At 32.0% G+C, this 20,269-nt stretch overlaps 2 protein-coding genes across 2 annotated transcripts; both read right to left on the reverse strand.

Annotated features, from left to right (window-relative positions):
- Positions 1–1,871: 1,871 nt before the first annotated feature.
- HELRODRAFT_79532 (hypothetical protein) lies at positions 1,872–4,553 on the reverse strand (the record flags this gene model as incomplete). The annotated part of the gene is made up of 8 exons (XM_009019644.1): positions 1,872–2,018; positions 2,388–2,548; positions 2,625–2,708; positions 2,771–2,898; positions 3,235–3,396; positions 3,975–4,121; positions 4,196–4,341; positions 4,410–4,553. 8 exons carry the CDS (start codon positions 4,551–4,553, stop codon positions 1,872–1,874), a joined length of 1,119 nt encoding a protein of 372 aa, XP_009017892.1.
- Positions 4,554–13,366: 8,813 nt separating this feature from the next.
- Positions 13,367–14,336, reverse strand: HELRODRAFT_79446 (hypothetical protein; the record flags this gene model as incomplete). Its single annotated transcript, XM_009019645.1, has 4 exons — positions 13,367–13,545; positions 13,609–13,827; positions 13,940–14,074; positions 14,135–14,336. Coding segments are annotated over 4 exons (735 nt in total), but the record flags the coding sequence as incomplete, so codon positions are not given.
- Between the last annotated feature and the right edge of the window lie 5,933 nt (positions 14,337–20,269).

Genomic DNA, 20,269 nt, shown 5'->3' on the forward strand with positions numbered 1-20,269 from the left:
ATATCCATGAATCTAAATGAGGAGTTGCGTGAAGTTATCCAAGGATTTTACAGCTAGGGATCTGAACATGAGCCTTAAATAAAACTTAAACACATATATAGAATAATATATAGGTATGCCTGGGCGTTATAAAAAGATTGCATGATATAATAACTAATTAGCATATTGTGCTAAAGGGTCGTTAGCATATGTGCCGCTAGCCTTTTAGCAGCTAAGTGCTGTTAAAGGGTTATTAGCATATCACGTATATGTGCCATTAAGTTATCAGAATCCATCTATGTTACACCGCCCTTAAATTTGATCGATTCGCGAAATAATAATCTAGGGCGTGTGAAATTTCCAGGGTTTATTACATATAATTAGGTTTATTATTAACTATATTAAATGTCACTTATAAAGCGCCAATGCAAGCGACCGAGGCGCCCTCGAAATTAATAACCACGTGTAAAGTTATTTTAAACAACATGAGTTCGATAGTTAAAAACAAATTTACAAAATTACAATTATAGTTAAAATAAAATAATAGTTTTTAGTTAAAAGCAGTGTATAAAATTAGTGTTTAATTAAAAGCGAAATTAAAATAATAAGTTTTTAGAATAAAACTAGACCAGCAGCAGAGTTGAAAGCTTTACTTAAAGGATAGAGAATAGAATCAAGAAGACCATAGTAGAGCAAGTTACAATAATCAATCCTAGATAAGACTAACGAAGTAATAAGAAGGAGAAGAGTAGAATCATCAAGAAAAGGCAAGAGTTTTTTTATTCTACGTAGGTGAAAGTAAGGGCTTCTAGCAACACTATTAATCTGAGAAGAAAGAGACACTACTAGAATCAAAAATAAAACTTAGACTACGAAACTTTTGAGAGACATCAAAAGTTTTAGAATCAGGTAAGATGTAAGATAATAGGAGGAATAGTAATAGGGCGTTTAGATTTATTAAAACAAATTAATTCAAATTTAGAAAGATCAAGTTAAAGACACATAAAGTCAGACCAAGTGATAATTGAAGAAAGACATAGAGATAGATTATGAAGAACACTATTGAGAAAAGAAGAATAAATATATGAATCATCAGCATATAGTTGACTAGTGAAAGAAAAGTTATTAATAATACGAGGTAGTTCAGAGGTATAGAGTATAAATAGAAGAGGGCCAAGGATAGAATCCTGAGGTGCCCCGAAAGCAAGAGTAGAGAAGTTAGAAGTAAAATTATTGAGAAAAACAGAAAAAAAAACTATTACAGATATATGAAGAAAATCAAGATAGCTCCCACATGTGATACGTACCTTCTATATGTGATATGTACCTCTATATGGCGTCTAATGTTTAACGATGGTATTTTAAATTTTATAATAATAATGACAACTCGCCTGATTTTTAATTTTTAAAACTTTATGCAAAATCAGCAATAACTTGTTTCAAAAATAACTCTCAAATCATATACATAAAATATACACGAGTTAAAAAAATCGAAAATTTATTTCACCGGTCACCAATCACCAAGCCAACATCCAGAACACTCACGAGACAAAACACACCTACTGCCTTCTTAGAAGGTTGTTAACGTTTTGTTTGAAAAAATTAAATTACTATACATTATAGTTGTAATATGTAATAAATTATAAATAGATCATGAAAATATACAGCATAATTAATAGTTGGAAGATGCAATGAAAATAATACATTAACATAAAACATCCGAATGTAAAAATGTAACAGGATCTGAACAGGAACAAAACTCAAAGATATGTTGCTGATACAAAAATATCACGCAAAATTACACTAGTGACAGATGAATTGATTTTGAAACACTTTTAGTTACATTGTCGATTTTTGTTCCTAATTAATATTGGCTAGTAATTGAAAACAAATTAGGTAATGATGGAAAGAGAGAGAAACTCGTCTTTTCTTTTTTCATATTCATCCAATCTCTTCCGAGCAAATTCAATGTAGTTAAAATCAATATTCGAATGTTCGGCTTGTATGACAGCCCAAATCGCCCAAAAAATATGGGAGGCCTAAGTTTAAAAAATTTATACAATCAAAAAATATTGATTCATAAACAATAAATTAAACCAATCAGTCAACTGGCGAGCCAGCCAAATTAAGCCAGTTCACATAGCATATATGAGCTGCAGTATTAACATTATTCATCACTTAGCAAAAGCAAACTAGCGCAAATGAGTATTTATAATCTTCATTCTATAAACAAACAAAAACATTGCTTGTATATTTTCTAGTAATATATATCATTAATAATAATAATATAAACTTCAGAATTACACAGAGAAGATGTATAACCACAAATGAACGATAAGAAGATCAAATACAGATGCAACACAAAATTATTATAAAATCTTTTCAAATTATTTTAAAATCTGTTTTACCAGAGAAAATTTTGAAACTTGTTTGTACAGAACATCAACATCTTCAAGAGTTATTGCTTTATTTAATTTGTGAAAGTTGTTGTAGGTCTCCAGAAATATTGTCAACCATTTCATCTGAAATTCTCTTGAAGGGTACAAATTGTAATCTACCTCTGTCATGCCTGATAAAAAAAAACAAAAAAAAAACAAAAAATAAAATTGGTGAGGACGATTTAATTATTTATTTAAATGACAAACCTGCAAATTCACAGAAAAAATTTCCAATATCAAAAGCTTGATAGTTGAAGAATGTATACTCAAAATCAATAAAGCTCACCTTCTCTGCAACAGAAGATGACAACATGAAAATGATTTGAAAAACATTAGAGTCAGTTGCTACAAACTTAGGTCTGCATCGTAAATAATGTTTTTCGGCAGCAAATCATTGTGACAGAAGACAACAGGCGAGTTGAGAGATGATAGATGATGCTCCAACAAGTCTACCTCACACTCCAGTCTCTGCTTACTCCAACTATTTACAAATTAAACATAATATCCAACATATGTATCTATTAATATTAACAAACTTAATTTAGCAAAACAAGCAAATAAAGACTTATTATAGGTAAACAACCAAAAAAGTTATTCAAATTTATTACTCAATCAATGCAACAGACATGGATAATGTAGTCATTATAAAATTCATATAACTAACAAAATGACGTAGCATTTTCTTGTGTGCAGTGCAAAAACAAAGGCTAAGATATTTCAAATGAAATACAACAACACAAAACTTGCATCATCAACTAACTGATTGAGAGCAGAATGCCAAAATGTTATAAAAAAAATACCAATGCATGAGACTTACCGTTGAGGCATGGGATGTTCGTGGCAAGGAATGTTTTTCATCCATTTATGTATGGTCTCAAATAACTGAGGCCTCACCGTACTGAAACTTCCTTCGCGAGACAACTTACGAAGCACTCTGTGGTCCAGGGAATGCAACTTCACCATCTCCTTTATTATCAGCCTGCCATTTAAAAATCAGGCTAATGAGACAATGAATTAAATAACAAAAACCAAATAAGTCGATTAAAAATTATTATAGTTCTTAATTTGTATAGAATTATGATGTTGCAGAGGCTTACGACAAATAAATCACTAACAGTGCTAGAAATTATGTAACATTAAATATATAACAGTCGACATCGAATAATTTATTTGTGACAAAACTCATCTTTATAAATAATATTGAAAATGTGCAAATATAAGGTGTGATTTAATATTTGTTCAATAACAACCTCTGTCAAGCTACTCTGCCCTAACATGAATGATCATTTATCTTACTTTGAAACACAATCTTTCATCAAATAATTTTTTTTATTTATTGATTCTATTGAGAGGCTAAGAACATTTTTAAATACGAACAAAGTTAAATAAAGGAACAGTATTGCGAATCAAAACATGAAAGAATACCGTTTAGTTTTTGCATTACACAGACAAAGGTAGCAAGTTTTATGGGTGAGATGTACACTCAGAAGTCAAGAAAAAATATTGAACAAAATTAATTTGCAGTGAAGTAAAAAGAACATGACACCAAAAGCAAACCTTTGTACATCAAAGTCATGAATATGCTGCTGATTAAGTACTACACCAGATGCGAACCCATACACAATTCCATTGTTGAACTTGCCATATAGAGGCCTGGAGCACTCGAGAGAATGGAGAGCCAACATACTCAACAACTCGTCCTCCCTAATGAAATAAACAGAACGATCTTGACTGAACACAATTTTCATTAAGATAGATAAGCGCATAAAACTCATCACCTGTCTATGACGAGGTCACTGCCACTTCCATGTATCCTGACCAAAATTACATTCTCTTCACTCAACTTCAACTCTCCATTATCACAATTTTTGCTACCTTTATTTATGCACGCGACCAGTTTATTCGTTAGACCATCTTTGAATACCTTCAACAAACAAACGAGTTGTCAAAATGTTACAAATTAAGAAAAAATGAAACAAAAAATTACATTACCTGGCAGCTTATGTCATCAACATTCCAATCTGTCTTGATCCAGCTGGCAATTAATTTGGAGTTGTAAAACAAATTAGTTTCATCGATATTTAAATCATAATGCGGTACATTGGCATTGCTTCCACATTCAGCTTTTGAAAACATCAGACAATGTCACTAGAAAGGGTGAGAATAAAAATTTCCTCTCGGTGAAAACTCAATGCAATTGAGAGCTCTGTTACTACGTTAATTTATTCATTTGCAGTTAAAAAATAATGGCTGTTTATATTAAAAATGCAGCCACTGTCACGATCACACCTCTTGAAAGTTTGGACCTAGTTGATATAAGTGGTGAGTTTCATACGGATTTTGAAAGCTATTTTAATGCAGTAAATAAATTCGCCTGTAATATGCAATATTCATGTTTTTCCAAATCAAATATATATATATATATATATATATATGTTGGTAATAGAGCATAATCATTTGCAAAATCATTTGTAAACCGGGCATTCACACACTCTTCCGATATTGAAAATCGCGACGCTGAATTAAAAAGAGTCCCCAACCTGCTTGTAAACAATGGATATAAGACTTATTCCATTGAAAAGTTTGTTAAGGGTAAATAACCACACAACAATAACCTTCCTAATACCAACAATCAAGATAACGACATCATCTTGTATTACAGAAATCACATGTCAACTGCATACAAAGTAGACGAAGCAATTCTTAAACATATCATCAATAAAAATGTCACACCAACCAACCCAATTAGTAAAGTTAAACTCCGAATATATTACAACAATAAAAAACGTCTCACCTAATACTGAAAAATAATTGTAGTCCTAGAGATAACTCTGTGTTAAAGCGTAATCACGTAATATATGAATTTAATTGCCCCTTTGACAGCTGTGCACGTCAACATGACTCATATATCGGGATTACTACTACCCAGAGGCGCCAACTTGTCGTTGAGACGTTGGCTGGTCCATACCAGCCAATAAAGAAATCTGACACCTAATTTCCATCTTTCACAAAGTAAATATTTCCTTATATAAATCAACTTGCACTGATGACGATTCATTCGGAATCGAAATATGGCCTTATTTGCAGCATGAATTCGGAAAATAAGTTTATTTTTAATTTTAATAAACTAAACGTTCTCCAAAATACTTTAGTGAGAAAAATCGAAAAAACGAACTACAAACATTCGGTCGGTAGAATTTATAGAATATTGTAAAAACGTATATAATGTCGCCTCGATTTAAGTCGTTTCGATTTAACGTCGCTTGAAAAACCGTTTTTTCCAAATTGAATCAAAACAGCGCGACAAATCAGGTTTCAGTCGAAACAGATTCAGAAATTTAAAAAAAAAACATACAAATAAAAGAATATCAGAAGTTTTTACACTCATTGAATCAGGAATGGCAATATTAAATGAAGATGATCCAAATATGGAGCGTAATATAAAATGTAATCGACTAATCGAAGAGGGAATTTATCCGTATAAATAAATCTATAACGAAAACAGAAAGAAAGCTACTCAGATGACTCTTCATTCCTTCTTTGATATTATAGCAAAGGAAACCCAAATCACGGAGATGTCCGTTGAAAATGAAGTAAGTGAATGAAGTAATGCTTTATATTAAATACTTTTGCACAAAAATTTTTAAACTTTAATTTCAGATTACGATCTCAAGCAGTTCTTGTTCATCAGAAGCATAGTTTCATTTTAAATATTCATTTCGTACTTAATATATATATATTAGGGATGCACCAAAGTTCGGCCCTGGCTCCGGCCAAAATCCGGCTTTTTTTCAAATCCGGCCGAATCCGGCCTCGGTGGCCGGATTTAGGACCGGTTTTAAGCGTCTATCAACATTTAAAAATGTTATAAATCGAAATTTTTTTTTTATTAAATTCAATTAATTTTATGTCAATAAGTTAAAAGATAAGCATACATGACATCACATTACAACAACATCACTAATTGTGAAGTGAGCTGGACAATTTTTATGCTATAACATGGGTTATGCAGAAATTATAAGTTGATCTTTGTATACAGAATTTGGCGTATCACACAGCTTATTCATATATTTGAATTAATTAACTATTTGCTTGGTGTTATTTTTTGATGTTCAACATGTAGATAACCGTAAATGTAAGTATTTTTTCTAACGTATGTAAAATGGTAACTAAAATCCGGCCCCGGCTCCGGCCGGTTTTTGAATTTTAAATCCGACCAAGTCCGGCCCCGGCCGGATTTGAAAAACCTAAATCCGGTGCATCCCTAATATATATATATATCGTTGCACTCAACCCATAGACTCTCCTACTCATCGGATGGGAGGCCAATTGTACGTCATCCTCACCAGATCGGAGTATTCAATGTTCAGGTTGACCCGCCCGTCGTTTCAGATCATGGACTCATTTCATGCTCGATGGCTGTCACCTCAGTTCCTCCATCTCTTTCAACCTGCAGACGTGCTCGGAACTACCAAAAAAGATAGATGGTGTTAAATTCAGAAATTCACTTATTGATAGTGTTGTGTTCTCTGTGACAGTGGAGCATACTCGGCTTTCAATGTGAACAGACTGTTTGATGTTTATGAGGAAACACTCAGACGTATTGTTGATGAACATGCTCCGTTAGTCAACAAACAAGTTCATTCAAAATCATGCGGATGGTTTGACATTGATTGCTATGAAATAAAACGATCAACTCGTAAGTTAGAAAGGGTTTATCGATGTACTAAAAACAAATCAGACCTTCTTCATTGGAAAACAGCTATTGCAGAAAAATACAAACTGTTTGTATCCAAACAATCAATATATTACCAATCGCTGATAATTTCAAGGTCTGATAAACCAAAACAATTATGGAAGATTTTTGCGTCATTACTTGCCAGAAAAAACAATGTATGCACGACTGCTCCACCAATCACAGCTCAAGAGTTTTTAACTCATCTAAAATCAAAGTCCGAACTGTCAGCTGATGAGATGGTCGATCCGCCAGAATTCAGGTCGAACGATAACTGTTTCCACCAGTTTGAGAGTATTTCCGAGGCAGATAAAACATGCTGCCTCGATCCTATTCCAACATTTTTCTAGTAAAATTTGTTGATACGCTTCTGCCATTTTTATATCTGGTCGTTAAATGTTTGCAAAAATTAACGTTACCCAGGTCCCAAAAGATTCCAGTAGTTAATCCGTTGCTGAAAAGAGACCTGGTCTAGCGAACAACGTTGTGGCCAATTCAATCAATCAATCAATGATCCTCCTTTGTCCATCGGGGTACCGTCGAGGCCGATGGTGTATATCTAAGCAGGCGTTTTAAATTTATTTTTTCCTTTTTTTTCAAAAACCTTTACTATCTTTGGCCGGATTTATTGAATTCATGATACCAACACCAGTCCATTCAGTAATGTGGCCAATCACAGACTCATTTCGAACCTTACCTTCGTATCCAAAACAATTGAAAAAATTGTCGCTCGCCACCTCCTTGCTTACCTGAACAGAAAATCACTACTTCCAAAAGTTCAATCAGGTTTTCATCGAGCACATTCAACTGAGACAGCGATCCCGAAGGTGGTTTCAGATGTTTGTGACGCTATTAGGGCGGCGTGACGGCTCAATGAGGGCGGCGTGATGGCCCAATGGTTAAAGACGCCTGGTCGTGCTATTGCAATGACTATGTTCGAATACAAAGAGATCCCCGCCTATCATATGCAATGTGTATGATGCGTGGTTTGCACGCGTATTCATATACGCTGTGTGTGTTTGTCGTTGAAACCTCTGAAGCTAACGCAAAAGAGAGAGAGTAACCTTTAAACTTTTATTAATGCTGGTAACATATCATTGCTTGCACTTCTCGATGTAAATGCTGCTTTCGACACAGTCGACCGCCAGATTTTATTGAAGCATTTTTCTACTTCATTTGGTATGCTTTCAGGTGGTTCCAGCAGACAAGTCTCAAGTTGTCAGCGTTGATGGGAGTGGTCTGGGCACGGCTTCTTTAGAACTAATCTGCGGTGAACCACAAGGTTCAGTACTTGGTCCTTTGCTATACATCATGTACATTGCAGATATCGTCAACGTTGTCGAAGCAGTCGGTCTTGGCTGTCACCTATATGCTGAGGATATTCAACTTTATGGATTTGGACTACCTGACTCATCACTTCAAGTCTCCTTTGCTGTGTCGAACGCAGTGGACTTGGTTGGTCGCTGGATGTCCTCTAACATGCCTAAACTCAAAGTCAAGAAAACTCAATATTTGTGGATGAGAACGCTGCATGGCCTCAGCCGTTTAAATGACTACAAAAATCCAGTATTGAATCTCAGAGTCATACTGGATCCTCATCTTTCATTTGAAAAGCATATTAGTCAACTCTGCCAATGATGTTTCTACCAACTCTACCTAATAAGATCCATCAGACGTCTTTTGACAGTCGAGTCAACAAAAGCACTCGTTTGTAGTTTTATCTGTGGAAGAATTGACTACTGCATTGCGATTTTGTTTGGTGTCAGCTCATCCCTTCGTGATGATTTGCAGTCTGTTCTGAGTGCAGCAGCTAGGCTTGTTGCTGGTTATTCAAAATTCAATTCAATTTCATCATACATCAGGATGTTACAAAATAATTTTTATATGTTCAAAATTACTAGACTCATCAATAAATATATTGACAAGAGTTGGCTTTTAGGAGTACGCACACTGTCACTGTGGTATCTTGACCAACTTTTGAAACATTTGCACATTACCAACGTATGTATAAAAAAGAACAGTTTCACATTAGTTATTCTTTTCCAGTCTTTTATAATTTAAAACTTTTAATGGAGAAAAAAAGTTTGTATAAAAATTGTCAAAATGAAAACTTAAAAAGGTGCTGTGCCAGGGAGGATATAAAAGTCTATCTGCACTCCCTTGTCAAAATAGAACCAACTTATTTTAATCTCATATTAATTATTAATAAATATCTTTTCGGTAGGTTTAAAAACATTACAATGTTTAAATGAGATTAAAAAATCTCTAAATTTACAATAAAGATAAACCTGCATGTTACTTGCTAGTTAAACCAAAACCGTGAGTAAAGGATAGTAGGTTTAGTTTAGTGAAACGATTGTAAGCCACATTGCTAGTGCAGAAAGGTTCTATATCCTATATTATAGCCTTCTTCGACACATTTTTATCAACATATTTTAGCTGATATCAAAGTTCAGTTTTACAAAACATAAATTTAGAGTTAGAGACAAGATTTATAACTTTGTATAAATTTTCATAACTGTAACTTGTAACACAATAAAATGTATTAACATTATTAATGTGTATAATTAAACCATTTCTCTAACCCTAAGTTCAGCTTATTGGCGTTATTGACAACATGGATGTAACCAAGAAACTGTAATTTTACCCAAAGTTCTAATTAACTAACACCAACCTTTTTATAACTCAAATGTTCAATTTTTAATAAGTTAAAAATGTAAATAGTCAGCAATTATTTAATTACACATAGGAATAGAAAATAAAATGAAGCAATTGATCTGAAAGTTGACCTGAACTAGCTGGAAGCATTCACATCACTTCATTACGTTTATTTTAATTTATATTTAATTTACATTTACTCATCAGCTATTGCTTTTGTCAAGGCTCCCACCAATTAATTGAATTAAATTTAAAACTAAGCAGGTCCAAATGCTACTCTGACTTAGCACTTGCTTTCAGTAAAGTTTATAAATGGGAAGATAAAAGAGGCAGATAATCATCAATTTATTTATTTTATAATTATATAAAATAAAAAATCATACTGGACAATGTAAAATATGTACAGCCTTAATTTAATAGATAACAAATTATTTATACATAATTGAATTATAATATGATAAATTTATTTTAAATAATATTTTCTATTTAGTATTTTGTATACGTGGGTGGCCGGCCGCAAACGCAATTTTGTTCACCCGTACAAGGATGATTTAGTTTAGCTTAATTTATGTTTTGTTCACCCGTATGTTTTGTTCACCCGTACAAGAATGATTTAGATTTTAGTTTAAATTTAGTTTAATTTAGCTAAACTTTAGTGAGTCAGATGAACAACAAAAAATTTAGGATCCCAGTCTAAAAAAATTTACCTCAGCAGCTTCAATCATTCGACTTTTAAACTTAAACAACAATTCAATTTCACTAGTTTCAACTGCGACTTTTACGATATTTAACAACTTCGTGGCACGCACGTCGCACATTGAACAAATTGTTGTGTTGGGCCTCCGTCATTCAAACGATTCACAATAAACATTTCGACGAAAAATATTCGACCAAAGTTTTCGAAGTGTGTCGAAGCCGGATGAAAAATATCCGACTCCGGCCTCTCAAAAAAATCCGACTCCGGGTAAAAATTTCCGACTCCCGACTCCGGGTTCAGAAATCCAGAAAAATTTTTTAAACTTTCTCATCATAAATTCATCTTATTATCACTTACAAATAAAAAATACTTTAAAGAACACTTAAAATCAGTAAATGTAATTTTTTCTCTTAGTAAATTACTTTATTTTATGTTTTAAAACATACTGAAAAATTCCAACTTTTGCATAATAATTTCATTTTATTATCACTACTGATTGAAAAATACTCTTTTTTATTTTTTGGCAGACTTCTTTGTATTTCATCTTATTTTCTTCACTCTGTCTTTTTGTCATTTTCAAACTTCTTCTTTCTTCTACAAGGTACCATGTTTCATCGCTTATCTACGGTTTTATTTTGTTCATTTTAATTTTACAACTTTCACCCATTGAATTATTAAAAAGAGTGCTAGAGCAGATAAAAGGAGATGGATTAATGGTAAATGTGATAAGGTAGAGACGATGATTGGGCAAAACAAGACATAAGAGGCGTACCAGCTGATTAAACAGTTAAAAGGAAAACAGAAAAATATGTCAAGGATTATTAAAGATAAAAACGGAAGCATCCTAACAGAAAGTAAAAAGATTAAGGATAGACTGAATATATTAAATACTTATTCATAGACAAGAACACATACAAAAAAGAAACGCTTGAAATTTTGAAAAGCAAAAAAATAATCAATAAAGAAGAAAGTGAAATAACGAGGTAAGAAATTACAAGAGCAATGAGTAAAATGAAGAACAACAAAGGTACAGGAAAGGATGGTATTCCGATAGAATTGATAAGAGCAGGAGGACAAGTCGTGTGTAAACAAATTCACACAGTCTGTCAAAAAATTTGGGAAAGTGAAAAGTGGTCAGAAGAATGGTGCAAGTCAGTTCTGGTTATGCTGCTGAAAAAGGGAGACAAAAAAAACTTTAATAATTACTGATCAATTGCACTAATTCCGTACATATGCAAGATCATGCTGACCATCATAAAAGAACGAATGAAAAAGGTTATAGAGCAACATCTGCATGAAGAACAAGCAGGCTTCAGAAAGGGCAAAAATTCTGAAAAGTTCCAACAAATTCTGATGTTGAGCCTGCTGATGGAAGATGCAAAAAGTAGCGGTCAGACAATCTACCATTGCTTTGTTGATTTTAAGAAAGCGTTTGATTCTGTCTGGCATGAAGATTTGTGGGCAACATTAGAAAGTATGGAGACATTAGAAAAGCTGGTCAAAGTACTGAAAGGGCTTTATGAAGAATCAAAAATGTCGGGAATAATAGGTACAGAACTTGGAGATTTGATAAAGGGAGACATTGGAAGCAGACAGGGCGATCCAATATCACCAATATTATTCATAACATTGTTAAAAAGAGCAATGGAAAAAATGGAAAATTCGGAATTGGGTGGAATTAACATAGGAAGGAGAACTGTCAAAGATCTCAGGTTTGCAGATGATATAGACCTTCTAGCTTCCAGTGAAGAAAGTCTACAGAAACTAATTGAACTAACACATGTTGGTGGAAAATATCATGAGTTGCATATCAACAAAGACAAAACGAAGATGGTGATTACAGGGAAACAATGCAAAATTTCAGATAAAATCAGAAAAACTCGAACAAGTAGACAAGTTTGTGTATCTTGGCAGTCTTATGACCTGTTGCAAGAACTGCACCAAAGAAATTGACAAAAGGATAGCAATAGCCCATGGAATGTTCGCATCATAGAAGGAAATATGAAAAAGTGACAATATATCTATAAAAACAAAGTTGAGAATGATGGAATCTTGCGTTTTTCCGAGCTTGCTCTATGCATGTGAGATATGGACAATAAAGAAAAGAGACAAAGACAGATTGGAAGCATTTGAGATGAAGTGTTAGCAAAATTTGTTGGGAATCAATTGGAGGAAAAAGTAAAGATCGAAACCATCAGAAATCAATTTGGAAAACAGAAAAGTGTATTTGACAAAGTCAGGGAAAGGAAATTGGGATTTTTTGGACACATTTGTAGAATGAGAGAAGACAGATTGATTAAGATAGTACTAATGAGAAAAAGAGATTGGAAGAAAAAAGTTGATAGACCTGAAAAGAAATGGATAGATGACATTACTGAATGGACTGGTGTTGGTATACTGAATTTAATATAACTGGCCAAAAATAGAAAAGGTTTTTGAAAAGAAAAAAGGAAAAAATATATGTAAAAAGCATGCTTATATGTACACCATCGGCCTCGACGGTCCCCTGATGGACAAAGGAGGATCATTGATTGATTGAAAGAGTATAAATTAAGATCTGTTTTGAGCCATGGATGACCATCTACAGCTTTTTGCAAACGATATTTTTTATTAACTTACATATTAATCATCGACTCTATTCGACTTAACTACTTATTACGACCAACTTGGAAGTTGCTCCATGAATCAAGTATTTATTTTATGAGGTAATGTGTCAATTAAGAATTTCAAAGCCGGATTTTTACTGAAAGTTTCAGCAGGATCAGTACGAACATAATTTAACTAAATTCATTCAATAAGTCAAAGACTTAAAAATTGAATAAATGTTTATTTGAAATTTATAAATTTCATTTATAGAAGTTATACACTACTGTTTGCATGAAATTTGTTACGTAGATATAGTAAAGCAAAACTTATTATAAAGCAAAGAATTGATACGAAGCAAAAAAAAAACAAAATAAAATAATTGCTGGCTCCAAGTGAAAATGTGTTGGTTATGATGAATCTTTTCGTACCATTAAAACGAAACACAGGATAAGCTGCGTTTAGGCAAAAATTTTATTTGGTTAGAAAATTTATTATGAACAATTATTATTGCCAACCGTAATTTATTAACAGACTATAATTTCCCGCAGGCAGTCCATCGTTAAAAATTCCATCTGGTTTGAGTACTCCGTGCGTTTTGATGAAGTCAGGAAGGAATGAATTTCTCATCCAGACTATGAGATTTTCGTTGACGTAACCGTTGTTGGAGGCGTTGAACTGGTCCAGGTGGTAGACAGGTCTCTTCCAGTGGGGAGGAGGAATGGTCTCACTGAAAGCTGATCAGTCAAACGTTTATAATTTAATTCAATGAATAACTTGGCAAGAAATGGTACAAATATTTTAGTGTAATTTAAAAACCGAATGTATGCAATTATTTTATTTATTGACCTTGTGCAGGATCGTGTGGAAATCTAGAAGGATTTGAGTATTTTAATAACTTGTCTGTTGGCCATGCCAAGCCGTAGTTCAGCAGCTCAACTTTTTTTCTAGAAGATTCTTTCAAATAAAATAAATGAAACGAATCTGTAAAAAATTTAAATTCATGTTAAGCTATAAAATTATTGCAAGTTTGTTATTATTCACCGTTGAACAAACTGTTGGCTATAGTGCCACACGGAGCAATAATTTTATTATTTATGGTCATGTAAGGTCTACATTTTCCTTCCTTTACTACCGTAAAATTTTTTCTTGTATTACCAACAAGCTGCATGGGGTCGTACGATCTTATGTACATTCTATGATTTTGGAAAAAATTTGTCAATCCGTAATATGTATAAACGGGTCCCTAGAATAAAAAGTAGCAAATAGTATTGAATGTTTATAATTAATTTCTTTATACCTTTACTCTGGATTTGAGATAAAAATGAATGAAACATCGGCATGTATAGCCTGGGTTTAACAGAAGAAAGTCATTGCACGTGGCATATCTGTTTCTCTTGTGAGGTATGCAAGGTTTTTTGGTGTAGTCAATTTCTATCAGAGACAACTAAGAAATAAAAGTTTTAAGACAAGTCATAAATGAATCAAATATCTTACAACTAACCAACCTTTTTCGTGCCCAAAAAAAGGAGAAAAAATACTACGACTGATAAAACTGCAACAAAAAAGAAGAGGTAAATAGGTCGCCTCAAGTTGCCTGATAAAAATAATTGAATTTTTAAAATTAACACGTTTTTTTGTCAAGCAAAAAAATAGAAACATTTTTTTTATTAACAAAAAAAATGATGCTGTGGTGGCGTAACAGTTGAAAGCAGCTAGTTCTGATTTGCAGTGACCTGGTTCGAAGGCCAAAAAATCTGTTTGTCATGTGCAATGTGTATCATGTGCTGTGTGCCAGGTTTTTACTCGTACTATTCATGTACATCGTGTGTAAATAGTTGAAGAAAAAGAGATTGGCCTGTAACTTTCAAATAAATCCAAACCTACGCAAATTAAATATAAACTGAAAACATAGCATGAATTTAGATCAGGGGTTCCCAATCTGTGGAGCCTCTCTTGAAAAGGCCAAGAGAAGTTTTTCAGGTAGGCTAATTCAAACCTTCTATTTGATAATTTTTATTGATAAAAATCACATTAAATTTATTTAGATGAAAAAATAATTATAAAAATTTTTTAGTCAACAATGATCGATGATTTTATATCAAATTGTCGGCTTAAAAAATGTTTCATGTTAAATAAGTTTGGATGGTAAGCAAGGTTAAATTTTGCCTGCACGGATGATGAACCATGTATGTTAGGCCTGAATTTGTTGCTTTAATTAAAACTAATTCTCCACACAGTCTACATTCTCATTCAATGTTAACTCCATCGTCACACAATAGCAGTGAAGATCTAATCAACAAAACTTTAACCTCTCATGTCTACAGCTTTATAATACTTACTTGACGCTAACTATGTTATTTCTTTATTTCTTCATTCCACATAGAAATCAGATGGTCGAAGGAAGGAAAAGAAAGGAAAAGAGAAAAAAAAATATTTAATTAGTTTAAAAGCTAAGATAATTTTATTTTTGTCAAATAAATTTGAAATGCTTGCTTCCAAATTTAAAAGACTTACTTAGTTTCTACATTTCAATAATGAAGGAATTTAATATTTCCTTGCATGTACCGAAAATGACATATATGAATGCAAATAAAAAATTTGCTAGAATTTTTAAATTAGTTCTTATTGTACGAAAGAAGAGAAAAAGCTGAAAAACTTGTCAATTATAAGTGACAGTGAAAACAAATCATTGCCAGCGCAAATAAAGAAAGAAATGGCACAGCACACAACACATCGCTGCACATCAAACATCTTTTTAGCAGTATTTTGATATTGGCAAATGATTTTTTGATACGAAATCCATTTATTATTAATAGATAGATAGTGTTCCGAGTCAAAATAAAATCATAAATATTGATCTTCAAGTCAAAACACTGCTAAAAGACGAGTTTGTTTTAATTGAAAAACTAGCAGTGTTTTGGTGCCGCTTAAAAAAGATATGTATCCAAATTTATTCAAACGAGCAATGTTAGTAGTAATACCGTTTTTCATTACCTACATACCTAATAAAACGTTTTGTAAACTTGTTTTAATTAGAACAATACATAGAGAAATATTGGATACCTCAAATGACGTGAGAGTAGTTACCCTAGTCATTATTAACCTCAATTTAACGAACTCTGCAATGACAAAAACAAGCAACCACCTCATTAATCTTGAAAAATTTCTGCAATATAAGTAATTGTGATAGTTTCAAAAAATATATAAACACAGCAGCAATAAACAATTTAATAAATTCAAAGTAACGATTTGATTTTTAATTGTTATTGGGAAATGAGGGAGGTAGAGAGGCCATGACAGATTTTAGTTTTTTAAAAAGTCCAACACCTGAAAAGATCATTGTGTTAATCAATCAGTCAATTAACATTTAAAGAGGACATCACAAACGTAGAAAGTAGAGCATCATACATCTAAATAATGTGAACTTGTTGACAGTTCACTCTTAATTATTTTTCAGAAATTGATACACGAAAGCGAAGGTGAATAAACCCATTATGCACCCTGCATGTATTAGGTGAGGGCAGTGGCGGATCTAGGGGGGAAGAGAAGCACTGGCCCCTCGTTGTGAACAGTTTTTTAATAATATTCAGAAAAAGGACCAAAAATTAAATGTGATAAGGTGGTCAACCACACTACCACAAATCTTGGCCTTCCCCGTGAATATTTTTTATCCACCCGTAAAAATATAAACATTTTCTTATTTCTGCCCCCCGTCAAAGTCGTCTACATCTAGGTCTTTTTGTATTCAAGCTCAGTCACTGAGACAGCAGGATCATCACGCCGTCCAGACCACTACACCAGAGTAATGCATCATACACGTCATGAGAAATGCATCAGCTAGGTTTTTTCGCTTTTACGAGCAATGATAAATCAACATGTTGCATTGCCTACTAAATGTTATTACAAATGTGATCGATTTTTGAAAAACGGAACATAATCCTTGCAGATTATTGCAAACTATCGCTACAACTACGATAAATAATAAAACAGATTAAGTTAAATGATCACCTTGATTTTCGACTGTTATATTTGTCATCATGTTTTCTATTCAACTTTTTTGATTAATTATTTCAAGTTATCAGGAGGCTCATTTGTGAAGTTTCTTACACCGCCTCTTCGTTTGTCATAGGTCAATTTTAACCAAATATCAGCTGAGTTTATTTACAGTCTGTCGTTTTTTTTAAACATTTCACGATTATCCTTTTGTGTTGGTAAAGTTACTGTTTAAAAATTTACTGTGATATTATTGCAAACAAATAATACGTTGATAGCTTCTCCCTAGCACAACTTGATATTTTGATTTAAAAATGCACTGCAGATGGATTTTAGTTTTTGGGAAAGCTTGATGTATTGTAGATTACATTTCAATTATTTTTTATTTGTAATGTTATTAAGGCAAAACTTGATATTTGATTTGTTATAAACTATGCTGCTTTGTTCGCAATAATATCACAGTAAATTTTTAAACAGTAACTTTAATTGCCAACACAAAAGAACGATTATAAATTTATTGATAACGTGCTATTATAATTTATGATTAACTTCAAAACTTTCGTATACCAAAATAAGAAGAATATGAAAATACTATTGTTTATAAACAATGTCAACTGTAATACAAAGATGTAGAAAATCATATTTCACACGCGCGAGTACGCTCATATAAATAGTGTATATATTGGTTAATTTTGATATATATATATATATATATATAATAATTTTTCTAATTTCATTTAAATGTTTACTCGTGAGCACTTCTTTTGTATATTTATGTAATTATGAACATCTGTCGTTAACGGACAAAAATGTTTTATTTTATTTTTGTTTCATTTGAAAAATTTCATATTTCCTGTTAACAACGTCCCATTTGATTAAAATTTGCCGTAGAAATTTTGCTACTTCTGACTTCCCGTAATAAAATTCTTGTGTATTTATTTGGAAATTTTGGGAGATGGTAAAGAAAAGTTCAAAAAATATGCAACGTTAACCAAACAAACATTTACTAGAAATATAATAGGCTTTTGAACGGGCCACTGTTCATTCATTGTTATGATTGCTACCGGATTGTACTAACATTGTGGTCCAAGATTTGTCTAGTAATTTTAGTTTTGTGTTTCTTTTTCATATGATTCTTTATAGGGCCAGTTTGTACGTGCATCGTGAGTCTTCTCGATAACTTCGTCGTCGTCAAACCAATATATTCAAAATTATGGTGCCTACACTCACCAATAGTACATTTGAACAAATATATTAGATGCCTATGATTCATTATCGATTCTGGTTTATAAGTGCTTCGTAACAATAACAATTTGTAAACGTGTTGAAATCTTACATTACAATAACAACCAAACCATTATAATTTACGATTAGCCGAGTCACTACTGATAGAACAAAGACATCCGATAATAAATATTCAACAACGGGCAATTGGAATTCTTCCCACCAATAAATTTATAAATTTTGAAACAGAGGAATCATCGATAATGAAAACAGGTAAAAGTGGTATATTTTACAATGTCGAAGATTGTAAAACTAAGTATTCAATTTAAACAAACAAGGAATCAACAAAGTAGAGTAGAGGCACAGTATATGTATGTATGTATATAAATATATATATTTTGGTAACAGACTATTGTTAACGCAACATTTAAAAAATTTAACACTACTTTCAACATTGTTCAACTTTTTCATATTTCTTTTAAAAGTTCAATTTTACAACACCAAAGTTAATTTTTACAACGTCAAAGTTCATCTCGACAAAGTCAATATTTTCCTATATATACAGCAAGGAGCACTGATGATGATTCATTCGGAATCGAAATATGGCCTTATTTGCAACATGAATTCGAAAAATAAGTTTATTTTGAATTTTAATAAACTAAACGTTCACCAAAAAACTTTAGTGAGAAAAATCGAAAAAACGAACTACAAACATATTAACGCCAAACATTCGGTAGAATTTATAGAATATTGTAAAAATTATGGTCTATTACCAGCATTTATATATATATATATATATATATATATATATATATATATATATATATTCAGTTTACTAGTTGAATTTATAGAATATTGTAAAAATTATGGTCTATTACCAACATATATATATATATATATATATATATATATATATATATATATATATATATATATATATATATATATAGTTTATTAATAAACTAAATGTTTTCCAAAAAACTTTAGTGAGAAAAATAAAAAAAAGCGAACTACAAACATATTAACGCCAAACATTCGGTAGAATTTATAGAATATTGTAAAAATTATGGTCTATTACCAATATGTATATGTATATATATATATATATATATATATATATATACGCAACGTATCAATTTGAACATCGAAGATGGTATAGAAATACCGATAAAAGCTTTTCTGTAAAATAAAATAAACAAAAATAAACAAAAATTTTGGTTTTGAACTAAAAAAAACTTGAAAAGGATTTACGATCCACCGTTAGAAAAAACTAAAAGTTAAATTGCAGTTTTGTTTTTTTAAGGAGCACAAAACCTAAAAGGAAGCCCCTAATGTTTGTTTATTTTGTGTATCTATCTATCTCTTTGTTTATTTTCATAATAAACAATATCTTTCAATTAAATGTTTCGTTTATTCTTTTTCAATTTTAAATAATTGCCATTTTGTAACTTTGTCACTTTTTATTTTATTCATATTGTTTTAACCGCTGGAGTGATCAAATTGCGCTATATTATTTGATTATTGTTACCTTTGCTATATTTGTAATCTTTGGATAGAGGATCGTAAAAAGACAGCGTATGAACTTAACGTTTAGACTATATATAGGTCCTGCGTAGATCAGAAGTCAATCAGGTTTATAGCGAAGTTTGAACCGAAGTCATAGATTTGATTTATGTAGTTACTTAGATTAGTTCGATGTTTCTACTAAGGTTGGCATTCAAATAAACGCTCAACAAAGTTTGCGTTTGAGGCAGTCGTGTTCATCTATCGGAAATCTTGAACCTACGGAATAACGAACACTTGACGATCCTTGGAAGCTGCAACACTGGTGTTGGAAATATAGAGACCATTTATGTTATAACACTGGTGTTGGTAGTTACGATTTTTTTAATTATGTTTATTTCATGAATTTCATGAAGCGCATAAAAAAAACGAAACATAAAAAAGGGCCTGAAAAAA

Source organism: Helobdella robusta (genome assembly GCF_000326865.2).
Source record: "Helobdella robusta unplaced genomic scaffold HELROscaffold_25, whole genome shotgun sequence".
Taxonomy (NCBI): Eukaryota; Metazoa; Annelida; class Clitellata; order Rhynchobdellida; family Glossiphoniidae; genus Helobdella; species Helobdella robusta.